At 40.9% G+C, this 25,781-nt stretch overlaps 1 protein-coding gene and 1 long non-coding RNA gene across 3 annotated transcripts in view; one reads left to right on the forward strand and one right to left on the reverse strand.

Annotated features, from left to right (window-relative positions):
* The window catches only part of LOC113011304 (disks large-associated protein 1-like), a 76,169-nt gene that overhangs the window by 9,848 nt on the left and 40,540 nt on the right, over positions 1 to 25,781 (forward strand). The window contains exons 2-4 of the mRNA XM_026150784.2: positions 2,471 to 2,685; positions 4,932 to 5,127; positions 6,495 to 6,774. Coding sequence (XP_026006569.1) covers positions 2,471 to 2,685; positions 4,932 to 5,127; positions 6,495 to 6,774 — 691 coding nt within the window. The remainder of the gene's footprint in view (positions 1 to 2,470; positions 2,686 to 4,931; positions 5,128 to 6,494; positions 6,775 to 25,781) is intronic.
* LOC145421789 (uncharacterized) lies at positions 1,817 to 11,347 on the reverse strand. Of its 2 annotated transcripts, none has more exons than XR_013903153.1 (4): positions 10,751 to 11,347; positions 9,852 to 9,970; positions 9,513 to 9,567; positions 1,817 to 2,724 (listed from the first exon to the last, which is right to left on the reverse strand). It is a non-coding gene; the product is annotated as an uncharacterized LOC145421789 (long non-coding RNA). The 2 variants fall into 2 exon arrangements; XR_013903154.1 differs by having other exon boundaries at positions 1,817 to 2,743.

Consider the following 25,781-nt stretch of genomic DNA (forward strand, 5'->3'; position numbering starts at 1 on the left):
ATTATGTTAGTGATTTCATTGTAAATGCTTAGAGACGCATCACATTTCTGACAAGCAGCATCTGCATTAAGCGCAGTCTAAACTATCAACTGCAGCAATTCACTATTCCTCAGCCATTACAGCAGAATGAGTGTTGAGCTGCACTGGAAGTGAAGTCTGTGCGTGGGTGAGAAGCACTGCTGCTGCTGACTGCAGCTGGTTCTTTCCTCGCATTCTCTTTTTTTAGCCAAACTGCTCATTTGTGTGTCTTTGACGTCACACACATACAGAGAGAGAGAGAGATATTTAGCTCAGCAGATCTGTTCAGCCTCTTTCCCTGTGTGATTCATATATAATTAGTCAGAGTAGCAGTACATTTCTCCTGCTGTCTGTCTCTGTTATTGTCTTTCAAATTCTCACACTCTGGTCTTAAATGTGAAGGTGGTAAACACAAGTTTCATGCAGCGCCACACTACATCTACACTGGCCAGCCATAATATTAAAACCACCTACCTAATATTGTGTAGCTCCCGCTTGCGCCACCAAAAGATTTGTTGACAACATTTGGGGCACACATTCTGGATGTCCTCTGACCTCTGGCACAGGGACATTGGTGGGTGTCACCAGGTCAGTGCTTTGAACTCTAAGTCATGTGCACATTTCCTTGATACAGCAGGCGCTTGTGCAATGCAGAGGTATGCTGGGTCTGCACACCCCTACTTCAGATGTCATCGCATTTTAATGCAACAATCAATGTTATTCACTTTGCCTGAGACATTTTGGTGCTATATCTTTCCTTAACATAGTGTTATTATCAGTTCAGGCCCAGGTTAATAATGACCACCTCCGGTGCTGTTGGCCAACAATGTGCTGGTGGAAACTGTCCTACTGTTGGCTAAAGACTAAGGTTGAATGAATGAAGTGGTAGAGAGTAGTAGAGAGAGTCCCAAGGGCAGAGAGAGTGGTAATTGGAGCAGATTCCAATGAACTTGTTAAAATGAAGTAGTTAAAATGTAACCCAGTTAATGTAGTTGAAATGAATAGAGGTCTGAGGAGGTGTTTGGAAGGTATAGTGTTAATAAGAGAGATGCTAGGGACAGATGGTATTGGATTTTGTAAATGTTGTGGAGATGACTGTGGTGAACACTTACAGAAGAGGGATGAACAGAGGGTGGTGCACGAAGGTAAATTACAGCTGCAAGAGTTAGGAGACCGCAAGGTCGTGTCAGGGGAGAATGTAGGTGTGCAACATCAGATGGTAGACTTTAGGATGACTTTGGACATCACGAAGAGGAAGAAAGTAAAGGTAGAATCAAGGATGAAATGGTGGAAGTCAAAGAAAGAAGAATGTTTCACAGAGTTCAGGGAGGAGTTGAGACCGACTCTGGGTGGTAGGGAAGAGTTATCAGAAACTAAACAGGTCGGGGAAGTCTGTTTCGTACATCCTCTGGACAGAAGAATGAGGGCAAGGAGATTTAGTGGAGGAATGAGGAAGTACAAGAAAGTATTCAAAGGAAGAGGTTAGCAAAGAAAACGTGGGATATTAAGGAAGCTGAAGAAAGTACAAAGGAGTACTGAAAGGCTAGGTGTACGGCAAAGAAAGAGGTAACAAAGGCAAAGAAAATGGTTTATGTTGAGTTGTATGTGAGACTGAGTATTAAATAAGGACAAAAGGACTTGTTTCGACTGGCTAGGCCAGGAGTGTCAAACTCCAGTCCCCAAGGGCCGGTGTCCTGAAACTTTTACGTGTGTCCCAGCTGAATAAAATTAGTAGATCATTAGCAAGACCTACTCATGTTACAGCAGCTCATGAGTGATGGACATGGTGCTAGAGAGGTACATTTTTCCAAACACTTACATTTATTTAAATTTACTTGAACAGGGTTAGGGGTTGCCACCTCAGCATGCAGTCAAGTTCTACTGCATCCTCAGCACTTTTAAAACAATATTACAAACCATTGTTAATATTTTGATTTCAGAAAGATTCTTTCTTTTTTGTAAATTTGCATATTTTGCCCAGTTATTTTTTTGTGTTACAGTTTCTTCTCAGTGAGCAAGCAGGCCCTCAGGTCAGGCACATACAAACACACATGCACTTAAAGGCACATATACACTCTGTTATGTTATGCATTAGCACACTTCTGTGTTGACAGATGCGTGGTTTGGCCAAAGAGAAATGCCAGACCAGTCTCTACACATATTGTCCCATGTTGATTACCCAACAGACTGTACTACTGCAGTGAGAGAAATCTGTATGGATGATGTGTGTTAGAGAGAGATATAAAAAGGAAATGCTATCCATCAGTGTAGTACAACTGTGTTTTTGGTCAATATGTTTTGTTCTTTATTGTATTAAATGTTGTTCTGCATGCTAGCTTGGTTTCATGTACCATCAGGACAGTTTAGTTAGTCAGTGTAGTGGCTGGGACTTGAACAGCAGTGGAGCAGATCCTCCTAACACTGTTCTTTGTCCTCTTGGTGTGGTCATCAGGTACCTCAGGATGAATGGAGCAGCTTCTCTCCTCTAGGGAAGGAAGATGACATCCCCTGTCGGAGGATGAGAAGCGGCAGCTATGTGAAAGCCATGGCTGAGGATGACAGCGGAGATTCTGATGGAAGTCCCAAGCCCTCTCCCAAGATCCAAGCTCGGCGGGCCAGCTACCTGAAAGCCACACAGCCATCACTGACTGAGATGACCACTCTACAGTAAGCCCCTCCATTCCTCATTGGTTTATGGGTGACATACTATAAGAAACAGAAGGACCTGTAAGAGTTGCACATAGTGAGAACAAGAAATCGTCGAATTTCACCTGAAAATTAAGAACAAATTGTGGTAATGATAAAGCATCTTGCTTCGAAAGCACGGGTGTCAAACTCCAGCCCTCGAGGGCCGGTGTGCTAAAACTTTTAACTGTCCCGGCTGCGACACACCTGAATAAAATTAGTAGGTCATTAGCAAAACTCTATAGAACTTGACTGCATGCTGAGGTGGCAATTCAGCCATTCACTTACAATTACTTAAATTCGCTTGAGTAGAGTTAGGGGTTGCCCTCGAGGACTGGAGTTTGACACCCCTGGAAAAAGGTAAAACAAACAAAGAGACAAAAAATGTTAGGAGTGGGGAAGAGTATTTTTAAGCAGCTTAGGAGTTTCTTAAGTAGAGTTCAGGTTGCACCCCTCAAGGACAGCAGCTTATACCCCAGATGTGTCTATAGTTTGTGATGGTGATTTCCTAGACAATTGTTTCTCTACAAGGGCACACCTGTTCCAATCATTTAATTCAATAAAATGTTTACAAAACTCCAAATACGAAGTGTCTTGATGCATGCTCAACCATCCAAGTAAGGAAATCCACAAAAGTTGGTTCTGTTTATCTGGATGTAGCGTTTTCAGTGGGAGAAACGTCTTGTCACTCATCCAAGTGACTTCTTCTGTCTCAGTTGACTGCAGGTTTCCCCAACCTTTTAAACAACATATTTGCATAATGACTGAAACTCGCACTACTGGCAAACAGCTGTGAAGTGAACGTGGCATGTCTGTTATTGCCAGATGGGCTGGCCTGAGTATTTCAGAAACTACTGGGATAGAGTTTACAAAGAATGATCCAAAATTGAAACTATCCAGTGAGCACCATGGTTTGCTCATGGCCTGTTGAAAACTGTTTCTGCATCAGTAATATGTCTTCTTTGTCTGTTAATCATGTGAAACTGCACATGATTATTTGCAGCTAGCGGCTTGTTAATGCTCTCCATCAAATCCAAAAACAGCATGTTGATATATGAAGATCATAAAGGCTCCAAAATTGATCAGATTATATTTTAAATATTAGTTCAGTTCTCTTGTAAACCCCAGCTGTCGATTGTAAGTTTAGAGTGTTTATTAAGATAAAAATAAAAGCGTTCCAACATCTCACCTGTTTGTTTTTATTCAGGCATACATGTAAACTATTTTTATTAAGAGAGAGATGAAGCTTGTGTTTCTGTCATGTAGTGATTATGCTCAACTGTATGAAGCTCATTAGACATTATGAAACAGGTGATAACAGTGCTTAAGATACTTTTTGAAATTTCTTTCTTAAAGAAATCTACTACATCATGTGTAATTTTTCTTATATCATCTGTCATTTTGTATTGCAAATAAATTGCATAATATTAGCTTAGGGTGACTGGCTTGGAGGGAAAGTTAGGCTGTGATGGTTTGAAAGTATGCTGAGAAGGGATAGTTGATAAAAATGCTGAAAATGGAGCTGCTAGGCAGGAGTCAAAGACAGAGACTACACAGATAGACGGATGCAGTGAAGGAGGACATGCAGAGCGTTGGTTTGACAGAAGAGGATGTTGGGGATGGGTGAGATGGAGGCAGATCATCTGCCAAAGCCACGTCTAAAGGGAGTGGCATGATGGTGGTTTAGACAATGAAGATTATTCCAAGGTGGTTTGAGATATTTATTCACGCATACGTCTTCTCTTTCCCATGCTACAGAGTCAGACAAAGACACAGCTTCTCTACCTTTACATTTATACCTGTTGGTTCTCCGCATCTGATGCCACATATGGTTATATTTAAGAGAGCCTCTTCTTGCTGGGGGTCTCCTGACCTCGACTCCCCTCAGACCTGCTGTCTCCTTTCCAAAAATATTCCAAGTCGCAGGGTCCACATATGTCTCACATGCTCCCCTATCCTAACCTTGACATGTGTACGTTAGGCTCAGTTCTATTTACAGAAAACAGAAAGATTTCTTAAGCCTCTAAACGTGTCCAAAGACAGAAGTTTGTTATGTGCTTGTCTCTCGTGTGCGTCTCCCTAAGGCCTGTGTCTATATTGTGTGTTTGCATGCTTACACCTATATGAGGTTATCTGTGTACATAGGTGTGTGTATCTAGTGTAGTTGGTGAAAGGAAACAAGTCAACCTATAACAGTCAGACATTGTATATAACACCTGTGTTTGCAGGATTTCAGCTGAGCACTCCCCCAAACTGCAGATCAGGAGCCACAGTTACCTGCGTGCGGTGAGTGAGGTTTCAATCAATAGAAGCCTGGACACCCTGGACCCCAAAACCCTCCTCGACCCCAAATCACTGCTGTCCTCACCCCAATACCGCTCACGCAATGAAAGCTACATGAGAGCCATGAGCACCATCAGTCAGGTTGGTTGGCATCACTGCTGTCTTTATATTTACTGTATACCCTATTCAGTCATTTCACATCAAACAGTTTTGATGTCAAACCATCAAAGACTCATCTTTGAAGGTTGACACATCCTAATTCCATTACTGTATACCATTGCGGTTTCCTAGGATCTCACTGTTGCTGTTACAAAAACATCACGGACACGTGGACATATTTTTCCACTGGCTGACTTTTCATAGGTTCAAAAGTTGTCTTGAGCAATAGTTCTTCAGGCTTTCTGGAGATCTTTTAATGTTTATCATTGGACATTGTCTGCTTTTTCACTCGTTTATACTCAAATAGTTCAAACAAAACAAGGCACCTAACCCAAGAGATGAACTGATGTTTTGTCTAAACTTAGCAAAGAATCTGTGTTTTTGTATCATTAGGCACTTGGTGTCAAGACTGGCTACATGGCCGACAGGAGTAGGACCCAAATGCAGTACTCGAAATGAGAGTGTGAAAAAGTACCCGACAGCTCTAGGGATTCTGCAGATGATCCATGTTTTATTTCCCCTTGCAGTTGATGCACACATGCTTGCACACACACATGTGCGCACACATACATGTCTTTCATGTTGCTTCCATTGTTTCCTTTTCAGCATACTTCAGCCTGCTGTTTCTGCAACTCTCCTCTGCTTCTGGTTCACATCTTCACGAAAGTTAGCAAACTGCCATTTCCCACCAAGAGTCATGCTCATAGTTCACAAACTGTATATCATGTTAAGGATCTAATACCCTAAATTTTCTTTAGAGCCCCATCGTTAAACCTTGAAGGAGTATCTTTTGCCATGGATGTCAAATGCACCATATGGTGGGAAGATTCCCTACCCAGTGGTAGCATGTGGTAAAAGACCCATTGCTCCACAAGCAATGGTGATCACAGTCATCATTAGGTCCTAAACCCACACCTAACCTCCCAGAGGTTAGATGTTTCCTTTAGAGGAAAGGAAAACAGATTTTTTTTATTGCTATAGTTTTGATGTAAATCGGTTAACATGGTTATTTTGGTTTTTGTGATTAACTAGTTTAAGACTTTAGACTAGGTTATGGTTGGGTTCATCACAAGTGATGACTTAGATCTCACATGGTTAAACAGTAATGGTGTTAAACATCCAATCAATCGCTGCACCCATGGCAACTGTTCTACTGATTGCACTGCCATTTAAAAGTGGCAGCAAATAAACTTTTCTGCAGGATCAACAATACTACCCTGAACCATGCGATACTTTAATAATTTCAGTGATTTGAAATTGATTTGTATAGAGGTTTCCTCATTGTCCTCTAAATCTAAACTCTAAATTATTCCCTCTGTTTGTCCTTTTCTTCATTTGATTTCCATCAGCTGAGTGAGGTGGAAGTAAATGGGCAGATTGAGCAGGTGTGTGAGCAGGTGTACAGTGAGATGCAGTCTCAGGCCATGGAGGCTGCCATGGACAGCATGGACACCATGGACACACTGCCTATGCCGGGATGCTTCCGGATGCGGAGCCACAGCTATGTAAGAGCGATTGACCAGGGCTGTGGGGAGGAGGAAGGAGAAGGAGGGAGACCACTGCTTCTGTTACCGTCCTCCCCACCACGTACATCTGCAACCACCGTCAGGACCATCCAGAGCAGCACGGGTAGGGAATTTTTTACCTTTTTTTTTTTCCATACAAGGGACCACTGGGAGAAAACCCTACAGTCCTTGGCTTTGAGCCTTTATGTTAATGAAAAAGTGTGAATCTCTTTGTACTGTTTGTTGAAATCTGTTGTGATATGATTTAATCACTTCAAATGCTGCTGAAGAGTAAATATCACTCATAAAGGGAAAATGGATGCTGAAGAATTGCTTTAAGGTCAGTGGTGTCTTGTGGTGAAGCTTTGAAGTGCATCACTGAGGTGACCTTTGTTTGACCAAGGTAATATATTTTCCCATTTTCACAAAAATCCTGGCTTGGAGGAAACTAGAGGGAATTTTGTGCAGCGTTGAAAATTGTTCTGCATTGCTGTGGAAGTGTCACACAATTTACTTATTGTTATTTTTTTTGCTATCACAAAAATATAAAAGATTTTGATTTCAAGACTGGTAGAAAAAATAGCTAATAGGATTTATTTTGTAATCAGTCTGTTGTGGTTAGTTATGTGGGGTGACATGCTGGCAAGACAGGCAACTTAATAGCTTTATTGTGGTCTTTTATTTGTCAACCTCACTGTAGCTTCTAGTACAAGGGTGTTACTTTAAAAAAGTAATTAATTACTATTTACTTAATCAATATTGTATTTAAAATACTTATCTAATTACTGTGTCTGAAAAGTAACTTAATTACTCAATAAGTAATTTAACTAAATGTAGGGGGTCATATGATTGTTGGGTTTTTCTCTGTATCTATGAAGCGCCTTGAGGCGACTTTTGTTGTGATTTGGTGCTATATAAATAAAATTGAATTGAACTGAATTAACTGCAATGTTCAAATAAGTTCTTTTAAAAGCAAAACATGATTTAATATGAAGGTAACATGAGCAGAGAGTACAAACATGCTGAGGGATTGTCTGTGTTAGTTGAGTGAGACGGTCCAAAACTAATGTGTACACTTATGTCTGCATTTTGATTTTGTTACATACGAACAAAATGATAGCAGAAGTGCTGCCACGTGTGTGGGCAGAAAGAGAGGACCGATGTGTTTTCAGTTTGGTAGTTCAATGAAAGACTTCAGTTAGTTAAGAGTAAGGCAAAAACAATGCGTTCACGTTTGCAGTTTTGTCTTGTTATACAATATTTGAAATAAAAACAAACAAACAAAGAAAACACTACATTTTTGGAAATGTTTGTGATTGTTTTCTTGTTTGTTTGGGTTTTTTGTACTACTTGAACACTGAAGTAGCCCTCACATGAGATGACAGTGCCAGCAGTGGCCCACAGTTCATTTAAGTTTGAGACCCCTGGTCTAGGAGGTCCTAACAGTTTACACACTGTGTGTTTGTTGTGTTTGTTTGGACATGAAAAAGTCCAAAGCAGACAGAGATTGGAGAGTTTAGTTTCACTTCCAGCATTAGCGCCCTTTCCCCTACTGTCACTAAATTTCATTAAATAATTATTAGGCATTGTTCCATGTAACTCTTAAGTGTTTTGCAAAAACACAAATAAACAAACAAATTAATAGTCCTCTCATTTCAAAGAGGGGATGTTCATAACATTGATCAATGACAAAGCATTTATGTGGGGCTGCTGCTGATCAATATTAAAAAGCTGGTGGGGGGGCGATGATACTCCCTTGTAACAGACCTTCAGCCTGATTTTCAGCATACAGGGTTTATGGAGACATCTTTGGGCCTGAAACACGGCTTCAGTTGGGGAAAATGTGGGCATCTGAAAACCCCACGTATAGACCGCTGAACCCACAGAAGCAACTGCAGACTTCTGGGAATGTTAATGCTTGAGAAGAGGCAGGTAGTCTACTCCCAACCATGATTTTAGAGCTTATCGAACTGACAGATAAATATGTTATTAATGCAATAATTCAAAAAAATTTAATTAAATAATTCAAAATCTGCGAAGACTGTGAGGTTGCCCATCCCAAACAAAAATGCCATTCTTATTTTTTTTCTTTGGAAAAATAAAGTTTTGTCCACTATTATGGTCATTTATGTAAAAGATTCTGGTAAGTACATTTTATAACAGCTTTCCTAGAAATTCTGGGATTGGAGGGATTTTTCCCAGATCCATGAGCAGCCAAAGTTCATATATTTAGGTTTAGAGAAGCCAAAGACTTAGTGCCAGCCCTTTTTGATTTTGAGCCTAACATTATAGATGTGAGCAAATGTGTTTAATGTTTTGGAGAAGTACAACAATTTTTACACAAACCTTTACTAGAAGTTTGTTTTAGTTTAGGTTAATAAACATTTAAAAGTTTTTTTTAAATAAAAACCTTCTTAGTTTGCTGAGGTTTTCATTGTTTCTCATTGTTTTGTTTTTTTATAAACAAGTGTTTTTAAATTGGGTTTTTCTACCGGTGTGCTGTTCAGTAAAATTAAAAAGTAAAGTAACATTTTAACAAGCATTCATTTTCTTGAATAAACTGATGGTTTGATAATGATTTGTTTACATAGTTAGAGCAACTTTTCTTGAAAAAGCTTATTATGATCATCTTGGTAGTTATGAAGGGGCACAGAAGCTTCTTAGGGGTGTACATACATGTAATAAGTTAAACGTGGAAATGGTTAAAGACATTTGAATCAATTTCAAGTAAACCTTTGTGTTTTGCAACCCTTAGTAGAAGATAATGGTGGTTTTAAGTAACTGTTTTTGATTTGTTTTCCAAGGAAAAGTGAAAAACACGTGTGGCTTCTCCTCAGCCAGTTGTAATCTGGAAAAGCTCACCTTATATTTGCTGTCCCGAAAATTTTTTCAGCGCTGTTAATTCAATCTTGCAGGCCTGCTTACAAAAAATGAGAAAAAAGAGAGCTGATTATTAGCTCATCAAGTGCACTGTTACAATTTCAAAGGGCCCAATTCTAGACATGTCCATGTTTAAACTCCCTCTATTAAAATAAGAAAACAACCCAAACCGCACTGACACAATCACCCCATCACTCAAACAACAACCCCAAAGATCTTAAACACAGAACAACTTTGCTTATTAATGTATAAATATGTTGTTGGGATTAGAACTTCAGGGCCACAAAGCTTTGCCCTACTCTTGGTTTAATTAATACTTACATAGTCTGAGATCAGACTTAAAATCACTCCCTCTGTTCATTTTTCTCCACATCATATCTCAGCGGCCTCAGACTCCACAGCGTCCTGAGAGTCTGAGGTCACTGACATAATTTCACCTGCTAAATACACAAAAAAATCTTGTTAAAAGCCACAGTTTGCACACAGTAATGTTCCCCTTTAAGCGCTTTAACATACTTAGATTTAGCATAACATGTAAACCCGTTATAACAATGTGTCCTCACTAAATTATACATTTCTTGTCCAAATCTGCCCTTCTGAACAGACCTGACCACCTTATTTAGTTATCCTGTTACTTTACCATTATATCTTTCACCAAATAATCCTCCTCAGTCACTGCTCTGTTTCCTCCATTCAAAGCCTCAGTCACACAGACACACAGGAAGCTTCTTTCTCACCACTCATTTCAGCTAATTTGCATACTGAGTCATATCTCAAGGAGTTACCATGACAAGAGAAAGACAGATTTAAATCTTACCACATTATTAAATTATTTTATTTCCTTCCTAGAGTAATCACTTGTTTTGTTCACTCGACACAAGAGCACTTCCAATTCACTGTTTTAAAACAACTTTAAGCTTTTAATCACTTTTCATTTTCATCAATGTCACTCTCTTGTCATGAAACTTTCCTGAGTTATTCCTCAACTTCAGGGTTTAAGTGTGTTCACACTATTTTAACACTGATAAACAGACTCACAGGCTCAACATGCCGTCTAATCCTCATGAGCTCTCTCGTAGTTGTAAGGTTAATGCATCTTCTGTGTGTGTGTGATTTTGTATGTTTCTTTTTGCAGTGTTTCAGACTCCTTCATAATTTTCCCACTTAACCAGTCAGTTTTCTCTTCCCCAAGTTTGCAAACCCAAATTTTGATTTCCCACCTTAAATAACAGCATTCCTTGTCTTCAGCCAATTCAACCAGAAACTTGGCCTGAAGGTTTCCAGTGATGTTAACCTATAACTTTCTTCTGACCACTGCATGTGGAAAATTGATCCAGGTCTGCTTTACACCTAAAAATGACAAACTGAGACATTTTCATTATTATCATGAGTGCTTAAACGACTCACTTCTCTCTCTCCTGCAAAAAAACCAATTTATTTCATGTATTCACCTTGATAAATGTAAGCGTGTTCTTCCTTGCGTTCATGTTATGTGGTCATGTTAATGGAGTGTAAGCTGCTTCTTCATTGCATACGTATTTTATCATCAGGTTTAACTCATGCCTCTTTGCACTGAGCTGTGGATTCAAACTATCTCAATTCTGCTTCTCCCCAAAAATAATCTCAAATGTAACCATTTGTATATGTGTTTTTTTTTACCTTTTTAACCCTTTACAGCCGTAACTATTGCGTAACTATTTTTAAATCCCAGTAGCTCTGCAACCACGTAAGCTAGCGCAATAATTTTTTTTGCATATGAAACTGGAGGAGTTGTACTTACATCTTATGCCATCAGCTTGTCCTCGGTCACAGTTTCCTTCCACATAAAGCTTTGCAAAAACTGCATAAAAATCACTTGCAGCAACAAAAACATGATATTCCAGAAACACGCTTCGCCGATCTGATCAGCTGTTCATAACACTTCCTACGTCCATCAGCGCGAACTATCACATGACCGCATGACCTGCCCGAAACCGGAAGTGACGTCATTTTGCGGAAATGTAGTTTTTTATGATCAGGGCCTTATGAGCTTGTGTTTTACTTGTTATGTGTTTTAAAAAGTTATGTTTGAGTTTATGACTTTATGTGTCGTTTCTGGGATGCTTAGGACTCATATTGCACTGCTGGAAATAGTTTATTTTGATGCATATGCTGTTATTTTGCAAATTTGCACTATAATATTTATTTTCGTTTTTCCTGCAGTATATAAAAATTGGTGTATTTCAAAAATAAAACTATGAAGACACTCAAATTAAATTTCCTGTGGTGGGAAACTAGTTTGTGTAACTTTTTTGTATTTACAGTTTTGAGGGATAAGCCTCTTAAATTTCTCTAACTAGAAATATATGTTAAAAAACAAAAACGATTTTCAATTTTTTTGTAGTTTATTGCACTTTTTTGCAATTTATGTAATTACTATGCACCTAATGCAGACGTATTATTAAAGTTTGGGCTATAATGGTTGTATTGATGTATAGCAACTTGAAATGCTCCCAAAAATGGCTCCACAGCATGTAAAAATATAATATAAGCTCTGGCGAACTTGGTTCTATGGTAGGTCTTAAAGGGTTAACCTCATTGTTGTGATGTGGTGAACATTTCTAAACCTTCATAAGTTCAGCCTTCAATCCAATTTTCCCATATACATTCACTATATCACGTCCAGGTTCACCTCTCACTGTTCTCACAGTTTCCTGTGGGGCCTCGCAGATCAACACAGGCCCAAATCAGCTGTTTCTTCTCTCCATTCCTTCTCTCTTGATCTTTTCAGTCTTTCCTTTGAGGATTACTCCCAGCATGGCAAATCTTAAAATCAGTGTCTAGTGCTTCCACACAGTTGTTTAGAGTTCAGAGTGCATGTTCCATCAAATGTTTTCTTACATGCCTCTGCTTGAGTCGTCAGTGTTATAGTTCAGTTGCACTGTCTTTTTGCCTGCTGTTAACTCTTCAAGTACACGATGTTCTTCTCAGGATAAGGAGACAATGAGAGGTGAAGCTGTCAAATGTTAAGCCAAAGTCTGGCCTGTTTTCCTCCCAATTCTGTTAATCTATCATTTTGCCGCTGTACTCATGTTTTCAGGTTGAGTAGAGTCCACCTGTATTGACACACTAAAACCTTCAATTAATATCCTTTTCATTTCTTTTCTTAAAACATCCATTAGCTTCCTCTGCCTGGATTTTAACTCGTCTGTTTCTCTCTGGGTGCACACTTCACACACCAGCCAGTTTCCTTTTATGGGCATGCAAAGTTCCTGTCACACACACAGCTTCCTGTCACACACACAGCTTCCTGTCACACACACAGCCGCGCAGACTCATATTTTCCTGTTTGTATTTACAGTCTACACACCCTCTAAGTCTTGATCTAAAAACAATGCACCCTTATTACACGCACACACACTTAAATATACTAAACTCTTTGGTTTTGCAAGCATTCACATCACAGTCTTCAACGTGCTCAGCAGAGCTCTTTCAGACATCAGGACCATTCTTTCAGCTCAGTTTGTAGCATCATCCACACAATACTTTCATCAGCATGTTACACTCCTCCCTGAACTTCCTTAAAAAATAAAATAAAATAAAATAAAATAAATTGTCTCACACACACACACACCATGCCCTTTTTCTCTCAACACAATGTGCACCTTTAATCTTTCATCCAAATAACAATTTTACTCTTCACTTATACATTCACACATTTATATAGAACAAAAATTGCCACTGCCTGCCAAGATAAATTATTTCCATTACCATATCACAACTTCGCTTCATCTTCCTCTAGTACTAGTCATCCTACCATTTCGACTAATTTAAAAGCATCTAAGCAGAGGTTCGCCCACCTTGCTGGTCAATTGTAGCCGTTATCTGTCCGGGACAGCGGCCCGATTACTAAGTCCTATCTTAATCTATAAGCGCTTCCCGCAGCTCGACATGTACCTCATGAACGCCCAGCGTCCTGCTGGTGCCTGAAGCTTTACGTAAAGCTTACATGTGAGCCACGTTTAAAATGGTCATGCCCGGGGGCCCCACCCCTGTCGGTCAAACAGTGCAAGAAAAGTGGTGCTTGACCACTGATTAACCCTACCTGTCGCGGGTATCACCTGAATTAAACCTGTCACCTGCAGGAAATTGCAGCGCGTCCGCCGCAAGATGGAGTCATAACACTTAGAACATTTTGCACCCCTAGGAAGTCCAACTTCCCGTCCTAAGTACTTTAAATAATTCTGGAAGCATCACTGTGGACTCTAACTGCCAGTTTATTATCTGATGCTCGGGTCGCACCCTATAATCAATGTGGGAATAAAATTCCCTGACCAAATGTCCTAATCTAATCTCTTTTCTTGGCTGACGTAACACACACATAACACACCAATTTAGAATTCATCCAATGTGCACAATTTTCTACAGGCTTGCGCTTACATATACTCCTTTAGACCGGTCTGTTGTCCGCCTCATATCAGATCGTACCTTAAGGTCCATATTAGTCCCCTCAGCCGCACAAGAATCCGGGTCACTGGCACCAAGTATTAAATTTGGTTCTTTTGGATTCTTTAGGGCCAAGAAAGACACGGCTCAAAAGTGGTCTTTTTACTTTAAAAAAATGATCCTTATTATACATATCTGGGATATGGAGACCTGAACACAAAACACACAACCCCAGGTCTGAAGCACAAATGGAAGCCTAGTCATTTATATACTTGCTCTCTACGTCACACTTCAAGTTTCAATCAAACAGCCGAGTTGGTTTCACTTTCTAGCTGCAAAAGCACGCTCTGCAAAAGCATGTAATTTCCTGTCAGCCTGCAACCTAGTTTTACACTGAAGTCTGGGCCTCTCTTATATAAATCAGCATATAAGCATTTAAGATCATATATTTATTACCTAACAAGCCCCTTGGCCTGCGCACTCACAACAATGACTGATCGTAAATCGAGTCATGTGTGGACGTATTTTACCTCCACAAACAGCCGAGACATGGTTTGTGATACATGTGGCAAGACAGTGAGGTGTTGTGGCAACACCACTAACCTCATCAAACACCTCACAGTAAATCATATCACAGAATATGACGAGCGTATGTTGAGGTGAACTGAAGAGGAGGAGACGGACAGGTGCTGCTAGGGCGAGACAGACGTCTCTCACGGAGTCCTTAAGTGCTGCAGGCAGGCAAGGTGTTCAAATAGCACAACTTCAGGTTCTTATTTCTATATGATAATTCTGCATTGTCAAGCGATAAGAACAAGTAATCTGATGTCCTGTAATCGTTATGAAGCTATAATTTGAGATACAAGAAACGATACAATAAATAAAATACGTTTTGTACAAAGTATCGGTATTGGATCAGTATCGTCGATACAACCCTGAATTTTACTTGGAAAATCAGTGGTATCGCACATCACTAGTGATCTTGCCTTCCAGTCCAGTCTAGAACTATGGGAGGTGGCTTTAACCATCTCAGCTGGTAGGTGACACTTGTGCCCCTCTCCCATGTACAGTTAAATCTGAAGGAACTTACGGTGAAATATCACACAAAGCTTTAAGAAGCCCAATTATGATATCTATAAAATATTCATATTAAAGTCAAAATGGATCAGAACAAGACCAAATTTTGCCTACAATAAAGCTATAGTGAAGCTACATTTGTGACCACTAAAGGCTCTGTCATAAAACTATAAAGATGTTAGACAATGCCATATCTTTCATAACCAAACAGGAATTTTCAGGATCACTTGAATCTTTGGTCATGGGTTAGCATCTGTTTCTCACTTTTCAGATTTGTCACACCTTTTGTAAAAAGAGGCATATTATTGCAAAACCACACCTGAAGAGTGCTGTGATGAACATAGCCTTTCAATATTCTGACCAAGGTTGTCAGTAAGTTTAACCAACCTGACACTGAGGGACAGAAAGGGTCCACGAGAACCATAGTTTCTCGTTGGCATTTAAAAGGTCCCCCTGGACAAAGATTGCCATAGCATAAAATCCCCAGAAACAGAAAGACATCACTATTCATCGACAGAGATGATTTCATGAAGGATATATATTGTTTCTTTTTAATTTTCCCCCCAGAAGTTATTCACGCTTTGTCACAAGTCACAAATGAGAATTTTAGGAAGATTAGAAATAGTGGAACCCCAATTTACAAAATAAATTCGTTCCAGAGGGTCTTTCGTAAGTCAAAGTGTTCATGAGTCGAGGCACCTTTTTCCATCGCCTTTTGAGTGAGGCGATGCTGGCTGAAGATGAAGTTCTTGGTGGAGGACCTCGCTCATATTTATCTATAATTTCTCTCTTTGTTTCCATCGAGAGCACTTTACGCTTCTTCTTTTCACTCGAATCACTTGCATGAAGTTTTTTTGGCCCCATTATGAATGAACGATAGGCTAATTGCAAACGAAAAGCACACAAAATAGCACTGCAACAACAATACGTCTTTCACGTGGAGCAGCGAAACGCAAGTACGAAAGCCAAGGAGTTATCACATGATTCAGAAGGCATTCTGGGCATTCTGGGCTCAGCCAGCGGATTTCGTTACACGGACATTTGGCCGAACCACGGGCAGAAATATTGCCGTTAAGTGGGGTCTTCGTAAGCCGGGGTTCCACTGTACATTTCTACAGATGCAGTGCACCTAACAATCATTGTCTACACTTGTTATGACTATCCTGGAAATAAAGTCCAATCGTCAACTTTTGGTTGATTACTTAGGTTTTTGTTTCATATTGTGTTTGGTTCCATAAAATAAACACTCATCGGTTGAAAAGCCTTATGAAGGGGAGATACATTTTGTGGAGTATGGGCTTTAGATGAGCTACCTCTACTGGGCCGATCATGTTTTTCTTTTGTTTAAACTGTCCTGCCCGGCAGTTTCATCAAGCAGAATCATGATCTGAATGCTCTGTTGTGCCAAGCACATTCACTTTGTCAAGAGAAGCATTATGGGACTCTGTAGGTTCCTCTTGTTAATCTTTGTTTTGTTTATTTATTTTATTTTATTATCGACCTTATTATCAGAGTGGGTATTATGCTGGAGCAGACAAGGTGAAGGCCAGGTTGGTTCCCCAGGTGTATGAGCATTTGTCATAAAACATGGTTCAAAATGAGGGTGAGAGACTGCAACAACAACAATTGCCAGGGATGAGTTGTTCAGTTGTTCAGAACTTAGTGTGCACTAAATACCACAAATGTGCATCTGATTGGGCACACATGAATATGGTATGATATATGAAAGTAAAATAACATTTCATGGACTTACACCCTGTTATTTTAGACCTTCTCACTTTTCTTTTTTCTCCATTCTTTAATCATCGCGTGTTTCTTTTTGTTTACGTGTTAATTACTTGGCTGGTACATTATGAGAAATAGCCACACTGCTTTCATATGGGAATACTGTTCAGATGTATGATAAAATTCTGAGCAAAATGAATCAGCTCCTCTGTCTTCTCTGCAGACATGACAGTTATCTGACCTCCATTTTCACATAACTTTCTGTGGAGTTGTAGGACAAGCTTCCATTTACCACAGCCATGTTATTCTGAACATGACAATTCCATCTTAAATTAAGTTTCAGAGGCACTTCCACATTAATCAGTCCAAAAGCTGTTGTAGATAATGCTTGTGTAGAGGGGGTATAGTTAATAAACTAAGACACAAACACACACACACACAGTTCCTCTAGAAACAATGTAGGCTATTGGTTTAACAGGGATCAGTCAGGGAAAAGAACTTTTTATTACCACTGTTATTAAACAACGTTGTGTATAATTTAACAAATAAAAAGATAAATGCTTTATCATGAAAATGAGAAAATGAAAAACTCCAAATTGTGTCATGGAATAAATTGTTAAAATTGCTCAGTTAAGGAGCTGTTTCCATCATGTGCTCTGGTTTAGTCGCTGTCCTGGTCTGTTTTCAGAGGCAGTCCACTGAAAACAAGAACCCACAGTCTAATAAACCATAGTGCAATCTAACACACACACACACACACACACACACACACACACACACACACACACACACACACACACACACACACACGAAAATGCTTTGAGATATAGTTATGTGCACAACTGCAGTTTTTTATGAACTGCAGCAATGAAACAATGAACCAGAAATCCCACAAGGATAACACTGTAAAAGGCTGTGTTCATGTGTGTTTTATTTTTATGTTTAACTGGAGTTAACCTACATTTGAATCTGCTCTGGGATTTCCCATAGTTAACAGAGAGGATGCATGGACACAAACACAGACATGCAAAAGTGTGTATGTAAATATTTTCCCTAAAGTACATTTTAATGCATTTCTCTAAATTCAGTACAGTGGATGATCAGCATCACTTCCACATGGCTGGGGTGGTTATGATAAAAGTTACTCTAGCATTTGAACTCATAAACTCTAGGGGCTTTCTTGTTGTAATATTGAATTCTCATGCATGCATTCTTACATGGGCTCTTTTCCATTCAATTTTATTTATACACCGCCAGATCACAACAACAGTCGCCTCAAGGCATTTTATATTGTAAGGTAGTGTCATGATATGCAATGGCAGATCGTGTGGAAAAAAGAGGAGGACCCAAAAGTCATAGTCTCTCTGTTTGTCTCCCTTGGGAGAAATTTGCTTTGGAGAGAAGGGTTTAGACCACACAGACCCATTACACTCCTCCTCACCACCACAAAATAATAAATACATACATGGATTAATAAAAACATTATTTAGAATGAGTAAAAAACAAAAAAACACAATAGAACCTAACACATACATCTGTAACCACAAGATAAAAAAAACACCAAGATAACTAATTAGACAGTTTAGTTCTTTAATGATTCTATTTTTCTGGACCTTTTCATCTCGTGCTCTGTGTTCATTGATAATCTTAACCGGGAGTATACTTCACTTAGAAGGAAAAACTACGACTAACTAAACTACATAATCTTTTTGATTTTGAATTCTGGATTTAACAGGAAGCCAAAACAGGAGAAATCTGCTCTCTCTTTCTAGTCCCTGTCAGGACTCTTGCTGCAGCATTTTAGATTAACTGAAGGCTTTTCAGGGAGCTTTTAGGACTTCCTGATAATAATGAATTACAGTCGTCCAGCCTGGAAGTAATAAATGCATGAACTAGTTTTTTAGCGTCACTGAGACGGTACATTTCAAATTTTAGAGACTGTTTAAATGGAAGAGCCTCTACTGAATAATGTCTAGACAAGTTTAGGACTGCAGCACATGTATGATGTGTTATATCACTAATATATTACTAGTCAGCATGGCTTAGATAATTAGGCAGAAAGCTCAAGCAAAGCGAAAATGTCGGGATACAATGACCAGGTCAGGTGTTTTTTTTTTTAAAAATTCCTGAAACCTAATGTTAAGCAAATAGCATTTTAAAATCGGATGATATCACGTCAGTGCTGACAGTTCAGATGATTAGAGTTGTCACTAGTCTACATTTTAAAGGTTTTGTGCTGTAGTTCCCTGATGCTGTCTTTTAAGCAAGAGAGCAATATGACAGCTGAAGCACGATAATGTTTGTAGTAAATAAGACAGTGAAATAAGACAAAGAAGAAGTTCAAGTAAGTATCATTGTGGTTGAATGAATGAGAACAGAAGACTGAGAGGCCTGATTGAAAAAAATTAAATGAGGTCAGTTTGAGTTAAGCAGAGGAGGCTGATGTGCTGTGTAAGCCCAGCTAATCACCTCCTCTCTTTGTACTTCCTCCCATAGCCAAACTTTCCCATTAGCCTTCTCTGTGTTCTCTTTTGAGCTACTGAGGTTACACATGACATCAATGATATAATATTTATTTCAGAAAGAAAAAAGCCCATTGTTCCTTCAGTGGGCTGGTTTCAGTCATTATAAGAGTGGGGAAACCTGCAGTCAGCTGAGACTGAAGAAGTCACTTGGATGAGTGACGAAACGTTTCTCCCACTGAAAACGCTACGTCCAGATCAACAGAATCAACTTTTGGAAATGAACATGGATGTCCATGAACTAACTATGGAGCTGACTGCTTTTGCTCTTCAACACATTTATAGCTGACAAAGTAATTCATAGACAACAATTGCAAAGATTAGGAACTTCAGGCATTTGCATTCTTAACATCAAACTATTCACTTTAAGGAACAGTCCTAAAAAGTTAAGAAAAAAGTGCATTTGCATTCAAGTGTGATAATTGGATGACAAGTTCTTTTAAAACAATGCAAACACCTTCATGAAGGATGGAAGGTTGAGTTTGTAAAGATACAGTGGTGTAAAAAAGTGTTTGCCCCCTTCCTTGTATGTTTCTCACACTTAAATTTGTTTGATGATCTGAAACATTTACGTATTAGACTAAGATGACACAAGTACATGGACACCAGCCACTCCCACCCGAGGAGTTGGTAAGGGTGCAAGGAAAAGCTGGGTCATGGCTGCCCTTATCCTGGAAGCTGGGACTGGCACAGGTGACGACTGGGTGCCCGTTGTCCCCACCTGAGGAACAGGTACAAGTGCGAGTCCCTGTTCCCGATCCCAGACCAGTTGAGTCCCAGCCACCCTCACTCGAGGCACTGGTACGGTTGCAGGGTAGATTATATCTCCGAGAGATATAATCTCTCCAGCGTGTCCTGGGTCTGCCCGGGGCCTCCTCCTGGTGGGACATGCCCAGAACACCTCACCCAGGAGGTGCCCAGGAGGCATCCTTGTCAGATGCCCAAACCACCTCAATTCAATTTCAATTCAATTTTATTTATATAGCGCCAAATCACAACAACAGTCACCTCAAGGCGCTTTATATTGTACAGTAGATCGTACAATAATAGATACAGAGAAAAACCCAACAATCATATGACCCGCTATGAGCAAGCACTTTGGCGACAGTGGGAAGGAAAAATCTCAGCTGTCTCCTTTCGATGTGAAGGAGAATTGGCTCTACTCTGAGCCGTTCCCAGATGGCTGAACTTCTCACTCTATCTCTAAGGGAGACCCAGCCACCCTTAAGAGGAAGCCCATTTCTGCTGCTTGTATCTGCAATCTGATTCTTTTGGTCACTAGTGTGAGTGGAGTAACATACACAAACCCCCACACAAAAACTGAGTAAAATAACAGGTTTTATTACAAACTTTAAATGGAAAACCAACAGGGCTGTTTAACAGACCACTGGGCAAAATACATAAAGAAAAAAACAGTCAAGAGTAAAAGCTAAGGGTTAACAAAGGCAAGCCAGCATCACAAAATTCTAATGAAACTAAGTTCAGCTATTTACCAGGCAATGTTCCCTCTAATTTTTCATGTGTCTGAGTGAACGTAGACGTATGCACTGTGGTCACACCAGCATCGAATCCATCCAAGTTACATGGTTTAATAAAATAATCAAATTGGAGCATTTACATTTATGTTAAACTACTTTTAATTAACTGCTTTAGCCCACGTACAGTGAAAATTAAAAAGAAGACCTCAAATCATGACCTGTGTAGTATGTTAACACTATTGGAAGTAAAAATAACTTGAACTCCAATTTTGAAAATACAACTTTCTTTTTTTTTTTTTCTTTTTTTTTTTTTTTTATAAAGCTCTGACTGGTATAATGAGTATGAGTCTGTGGTCTGGGAGAGAGTCCTGTAACTCAGTAAATAAATAGTAAATAATGACCAATGTTGGGCAGTTAATTATATAGTCACTTCTTCAAAAAAGTAACTGAGTTATGCAAACAACAAAGTTTTTTGCAGCTGTTTACCTAAAAATGCAGCCAAGGCATTTTTTAAATAAACATTTCAAACTATTTACTGAACAATCAGCTGTTCTGCATCAAATTTGATGCCACACAAATTATTTGTGCCACTCCAAAAAAAAAAATTCTGTCCACTATGAGATAAAGGAGAACAACAGCCTGATACCTGCAGGCCTGACAACAGGAGATGTATCACTACTGTAACACCTGTAACATTCAGCAGTCGCCTCATTGTTCTGACACAAAACAAAACTATTGACTACACTACACACTAACTACACAAGATTTGCGCTAAACGTCGCAAATCTCCCACATCTCAAAACACCGCCGTCACTCCTAAAAGTTCCTCCCTTCCTAAACAACTACATGCCATGTTGCCATATCATTTTTTGATTGGTCGACATTGTACATTTTTCGACCAATAGGAAAGGCTGGGGTTTTTTTGGTTTTGTTTTTGCTCATAGGCGGAGCTTTTGAGCATTTTCCTCATAAAACAGTTTTTACCACTTCTTCCCGCAGTAAATATAAACAACTATAGTATTCAGGAAAAAAACAAACATTTTTACCATAACTCTGGTTTTACGTGGTCTATCAACACAATTTAAAAACTGGTATAAAGTCCACAGTTTTTCCGTCAATTGTTCCGTCTGTCCTGCTCACATCTCCAATGGTTGTACACGTTGTCATTAACGTGGCTTCACTCCTCATCAGCCGCTTTGCTAGCTAAAACAGTGTCGACACATAAGGACGTTGTCATAGCCTGTCAACGACGTTGATTAGCAGCATTTATACGAGTGTGAATCGCATCATTGGCTGGACTATGGGATAAGGTGACATCATTCTAATCCCATACAGGAGCAGCCAGTCACTTACTGACTAACACTGCAAAACAGAATTGTTAAAGTATTAATTTTCATTTCAATTCGGGTGAGGTTTTTGGGTTTTTTTGTGCGCAACGCAGATTTTCTCTGCGCAGAGACCGTGCCAGCAGTGCACAATTGGTATCAGCTTAGAGGGAACATTGATACCAGGTTTAACAGACAAAGTGCAACACAGCGAACAGGTTTGACAAACAAAGTTGAAACGCGAGGCAGACGAGGACACTGCATGTTCACTTCTGAGCAGCAGTCCCCGTAGTGTGAAGGATCTTCAGCCTTTTATACCCACAGGTGCACACAAACAGCCAGTCATTTTCTCTTGGAGTGTCATGGGATCTCCAGGCAGCCAATCGTCCGCGTGGTCTGGCACACTTCATTCTGCATAAAAGAGGGCTGGCATGGGTCTCCCAGAAACCAATCACCCACGAGTCATAGCACACTTGGATTTGCATGAAAAAAAAAAAGGCAGTCTCACTCCCTCCAAGGTCCAGGACCATAACACTAGCCACAGCTTGTGACCATAGGTGAGGGTAGGGACGTAGATCAACCAAGATACTTAAACTCTTCCACTTGGAGCAGGAACTTGTCCCTGACCCCGAGTGGGCAATCCCCCTTATTCCGAGAGCCATGGCTTCATTCCCTCCGCTTCACAATCGGTTACAAAACTGTTCCAGTGCGAGCTTGAGGCCATCACCCGATGAAGCCAACAGAACCACATCATCTGTGAAAAGCAGAGAAAAGATTCTAAGGTCGCCCAAGTGAAAGCCTTTCACCACTTGGCTATGCCTACAAATTCTGTCCATAAAAATTACGAACAGAATCAGGGACAAAGGGCACCCCTGGCAGAGCCCATCACCCACCAGGAACAAGTCCGACTTATTGCCGGCTATGCGGATCAAGCTCTTGCAACGGTTGTATAACAAGTGAATGGCCCGTAGCAATGGGCCAAACACTCCATACTCCTGGAGCACCCCCACAGGACACTCCAAGGGACACAGTCAAAGTCCACAAACACATGTAGACTAACACACTAGGCAAACTCCCATGCACCCTCAAGTATCCCTGAGATGATAAAGAGCTGGTCCAGTGTTCCATGACCAGGACGAAAACCGCATTGTTCCTCCTGTACCTGAGGCCAACGGACGGACTCTCCTTTCCAGGATCCTGGCATTGACTTTCCCAGGGAGGCTCAGGAGTGTGATTTCCCTATAGTGGGATCACACCCTCCGGTCCCCTTTCTTAAAGATGGGAATCACCAAGAGGTACCTCCCGTGATCTCCACGCAACATTGTAGAGGCGTGTCAACCAGAACAGCCCTACAACATTCAGAGCCTTCAGGGCGGACCTCATCCACCGTAGGGGTCTGCCATCAAGGAGTTGTTTAACTCCCTCAGTGACCTCGCCCCAGCGGGTCATCTTCTTCGTTCCCAGACTCTGCTTCCTCCACGGATGACTTGCCAGTGGAATTAAGGAGGTCCTCAAAGTATTCCTTCCACTGCCCAACAATTTTCTCAGTCGAAGTCAGCAGTCCACCACCTCCACTATACACTATGCAGGTAGCGCACTTTCCCCTTCTGAGTCGCCTGACGGTTTGCCAGAATCTCTTCGAGGCGGTCCGAAATTCTTTTTCCATGGCCTCTCCAAACATCTCCACCACCCAAGTTTTTGCTTCAGCCACTGGCCGCACCTGTCGGTACCTAGCAGCTGCCTCCAAAGTCCCACAGGCTAACCAAGCCCGATAGGACTCCTTCTTCAGCTCACTTCTGGTGTTCACCATTTGGTTCGGGGGTTGCCACCATGACAGGCACCAACCATCTTGTGGCAATGCAGATGCTGAACATGGTCCATTCAGACTCAATGTCCCTAGCCTCCCTCGAAATGCTGTTGAAGCTCTGCCGCAGGTGTGCGCTGAAGATCTTGCGGACCTGCGGCCCCTGCTAGGCGTTCCCTGCACACCCTCACTGTACTTTTAGGCGCGCCAGGTGTGTCCAGCATCCTCCCCCGCCACCTGATCCAACTCACCACCAGGTCATGATCAATTGACAGCTCAGCCCCTCTCTTTACCCAAGTGTCCAAAACATATGGTCTCAGGTCTGGTGATACGATTACAAAATCAATCATCGACCTGTGGCCTAGAGTGTCCTAGTGCCACATGCACTTATATTCAAACATGGTGTTCGTTATGGTCAAACTGTGGTTTGCACAGAAGTCCAATAACAAAACACAGCTCAGGTTCAGATCCCGGATGCCGTTCCTCCCAATCACGCCCCTCCAGGTCTCGCTGTTGTTGCCCACATGAGCACTGAAGTCTCCCAGTAGGACAACAGAGTCCTCAGGCGGAGCACCCTCCAGTACCCCACCCAGGGACTCGAAGAAGGCTGGGTACTCTGAACTGCCACTAAGCGCAGACGACAGTCAGGATCCGTTCCCCAACCCGGAGGTGTGCTGCCTCAGGCTCCTTCCTCACCAGAGAGGTGACATTCCATGTCCCAATTGCCAGTCTCTGTGGCTGGGGATCAGTCCGCCAGGACCACAATGCACCTGACCCCTACGTTGCCTCCTGTGGGTGGTGGGCCTGCAGAAAGATGGGCCCATGTGCCTTTTTCGGGCTGTGCCTGGCCGGGCCCCATGGACTAAGGCCCCCCCACCAGATGCTCACCCTCGGGCACCCTCCCCGGGCTGGCTCCAGAGCGGGCTCTGGTAACCCTTTCCCGGGCAGGGTAAACTTTTCCCTCGATCGTCTTCTCATAGGGGTCTTCTGAATCGCTCTTTGTCTGGTCCCTCACCCGGGATCAATTTGCCATGGGAGACCCTACCAGGGGGCAAAAAGGCCCAAGATAACATAACAATAAGAACCTGGGATCCTTGGGACGATCCTTGGGACAATCTTTGGGACGATCCTTGGGATGATAAGGTACCGATTAGCTACCTCATCGTGGGGGATAAGGTCCCATTGTCTCTTGTCTCTAAGGGGACTAAGAACTCCGTCTCTGTTTTTATAGACTTGTTACTCAATCTCATGCCTAACAAGGTCATAACAATCACCTTGAAAACTATCTAGTCCTGAGATGCAATAACCTCACTGGTTTCATTATCAGACTCAAAAATAAACTTAGAAAGTTGTAAAAACAAAAATTCATTGAATTATAATCACACTCAGAAACACAGTCACAATAAACATCCTGTTCAAAAACAAAAAAATCTGTCCAACACTGTCCAGCTCAGAAGTTAAACATTTCTGAGAAATTCTGTTTGACGTGAACATACAAGAGTCACACGCTGTACAGGTTGAATAGCAGTGGTGTTCACCTTAGAGTGTCCGTCAGAACCACAGGAATAAGGTTATTTCTTCTTTACTGTAATTTTTTAACACAACAGATAATGTTGTGTTAATGCAAGTAATGCAACCACAGGCTTACAGGTGTGTCATACAAAAACTTGTAGGTGTGGGAGTGGGTGTGTGTGTGGGCTGTAAACAAAACATATACAGAGTGCTGATTATAATAAACATTCAAGTCATGAATTATGCTTCATTAACTCTCTTCCAGTATAATCAGAAATATAAATGAAAATTCCTGTACAGTGGAGCCCCAAGTTATGAAATTTATTTGTTCCAAAGCGTCTTTCGTAAGTCAAAATTTTCGTAAGTCGACTGAGGCGATGCTG

Source organism: Astatotilapia calliptera, chromosome 18, assembly GCF_964374335.1.
Source record: "Astatotilapia calliptera chromosome 18, fAstCal68.1, whole genome shotgun sequence".
NCBI classification, from domain to species: Eukaryota; Metazoa; Chordata; class Actinopteri; order Cichliformes; family Cichlidae; genus Astatotilapia; species Astatotilapia calliptera.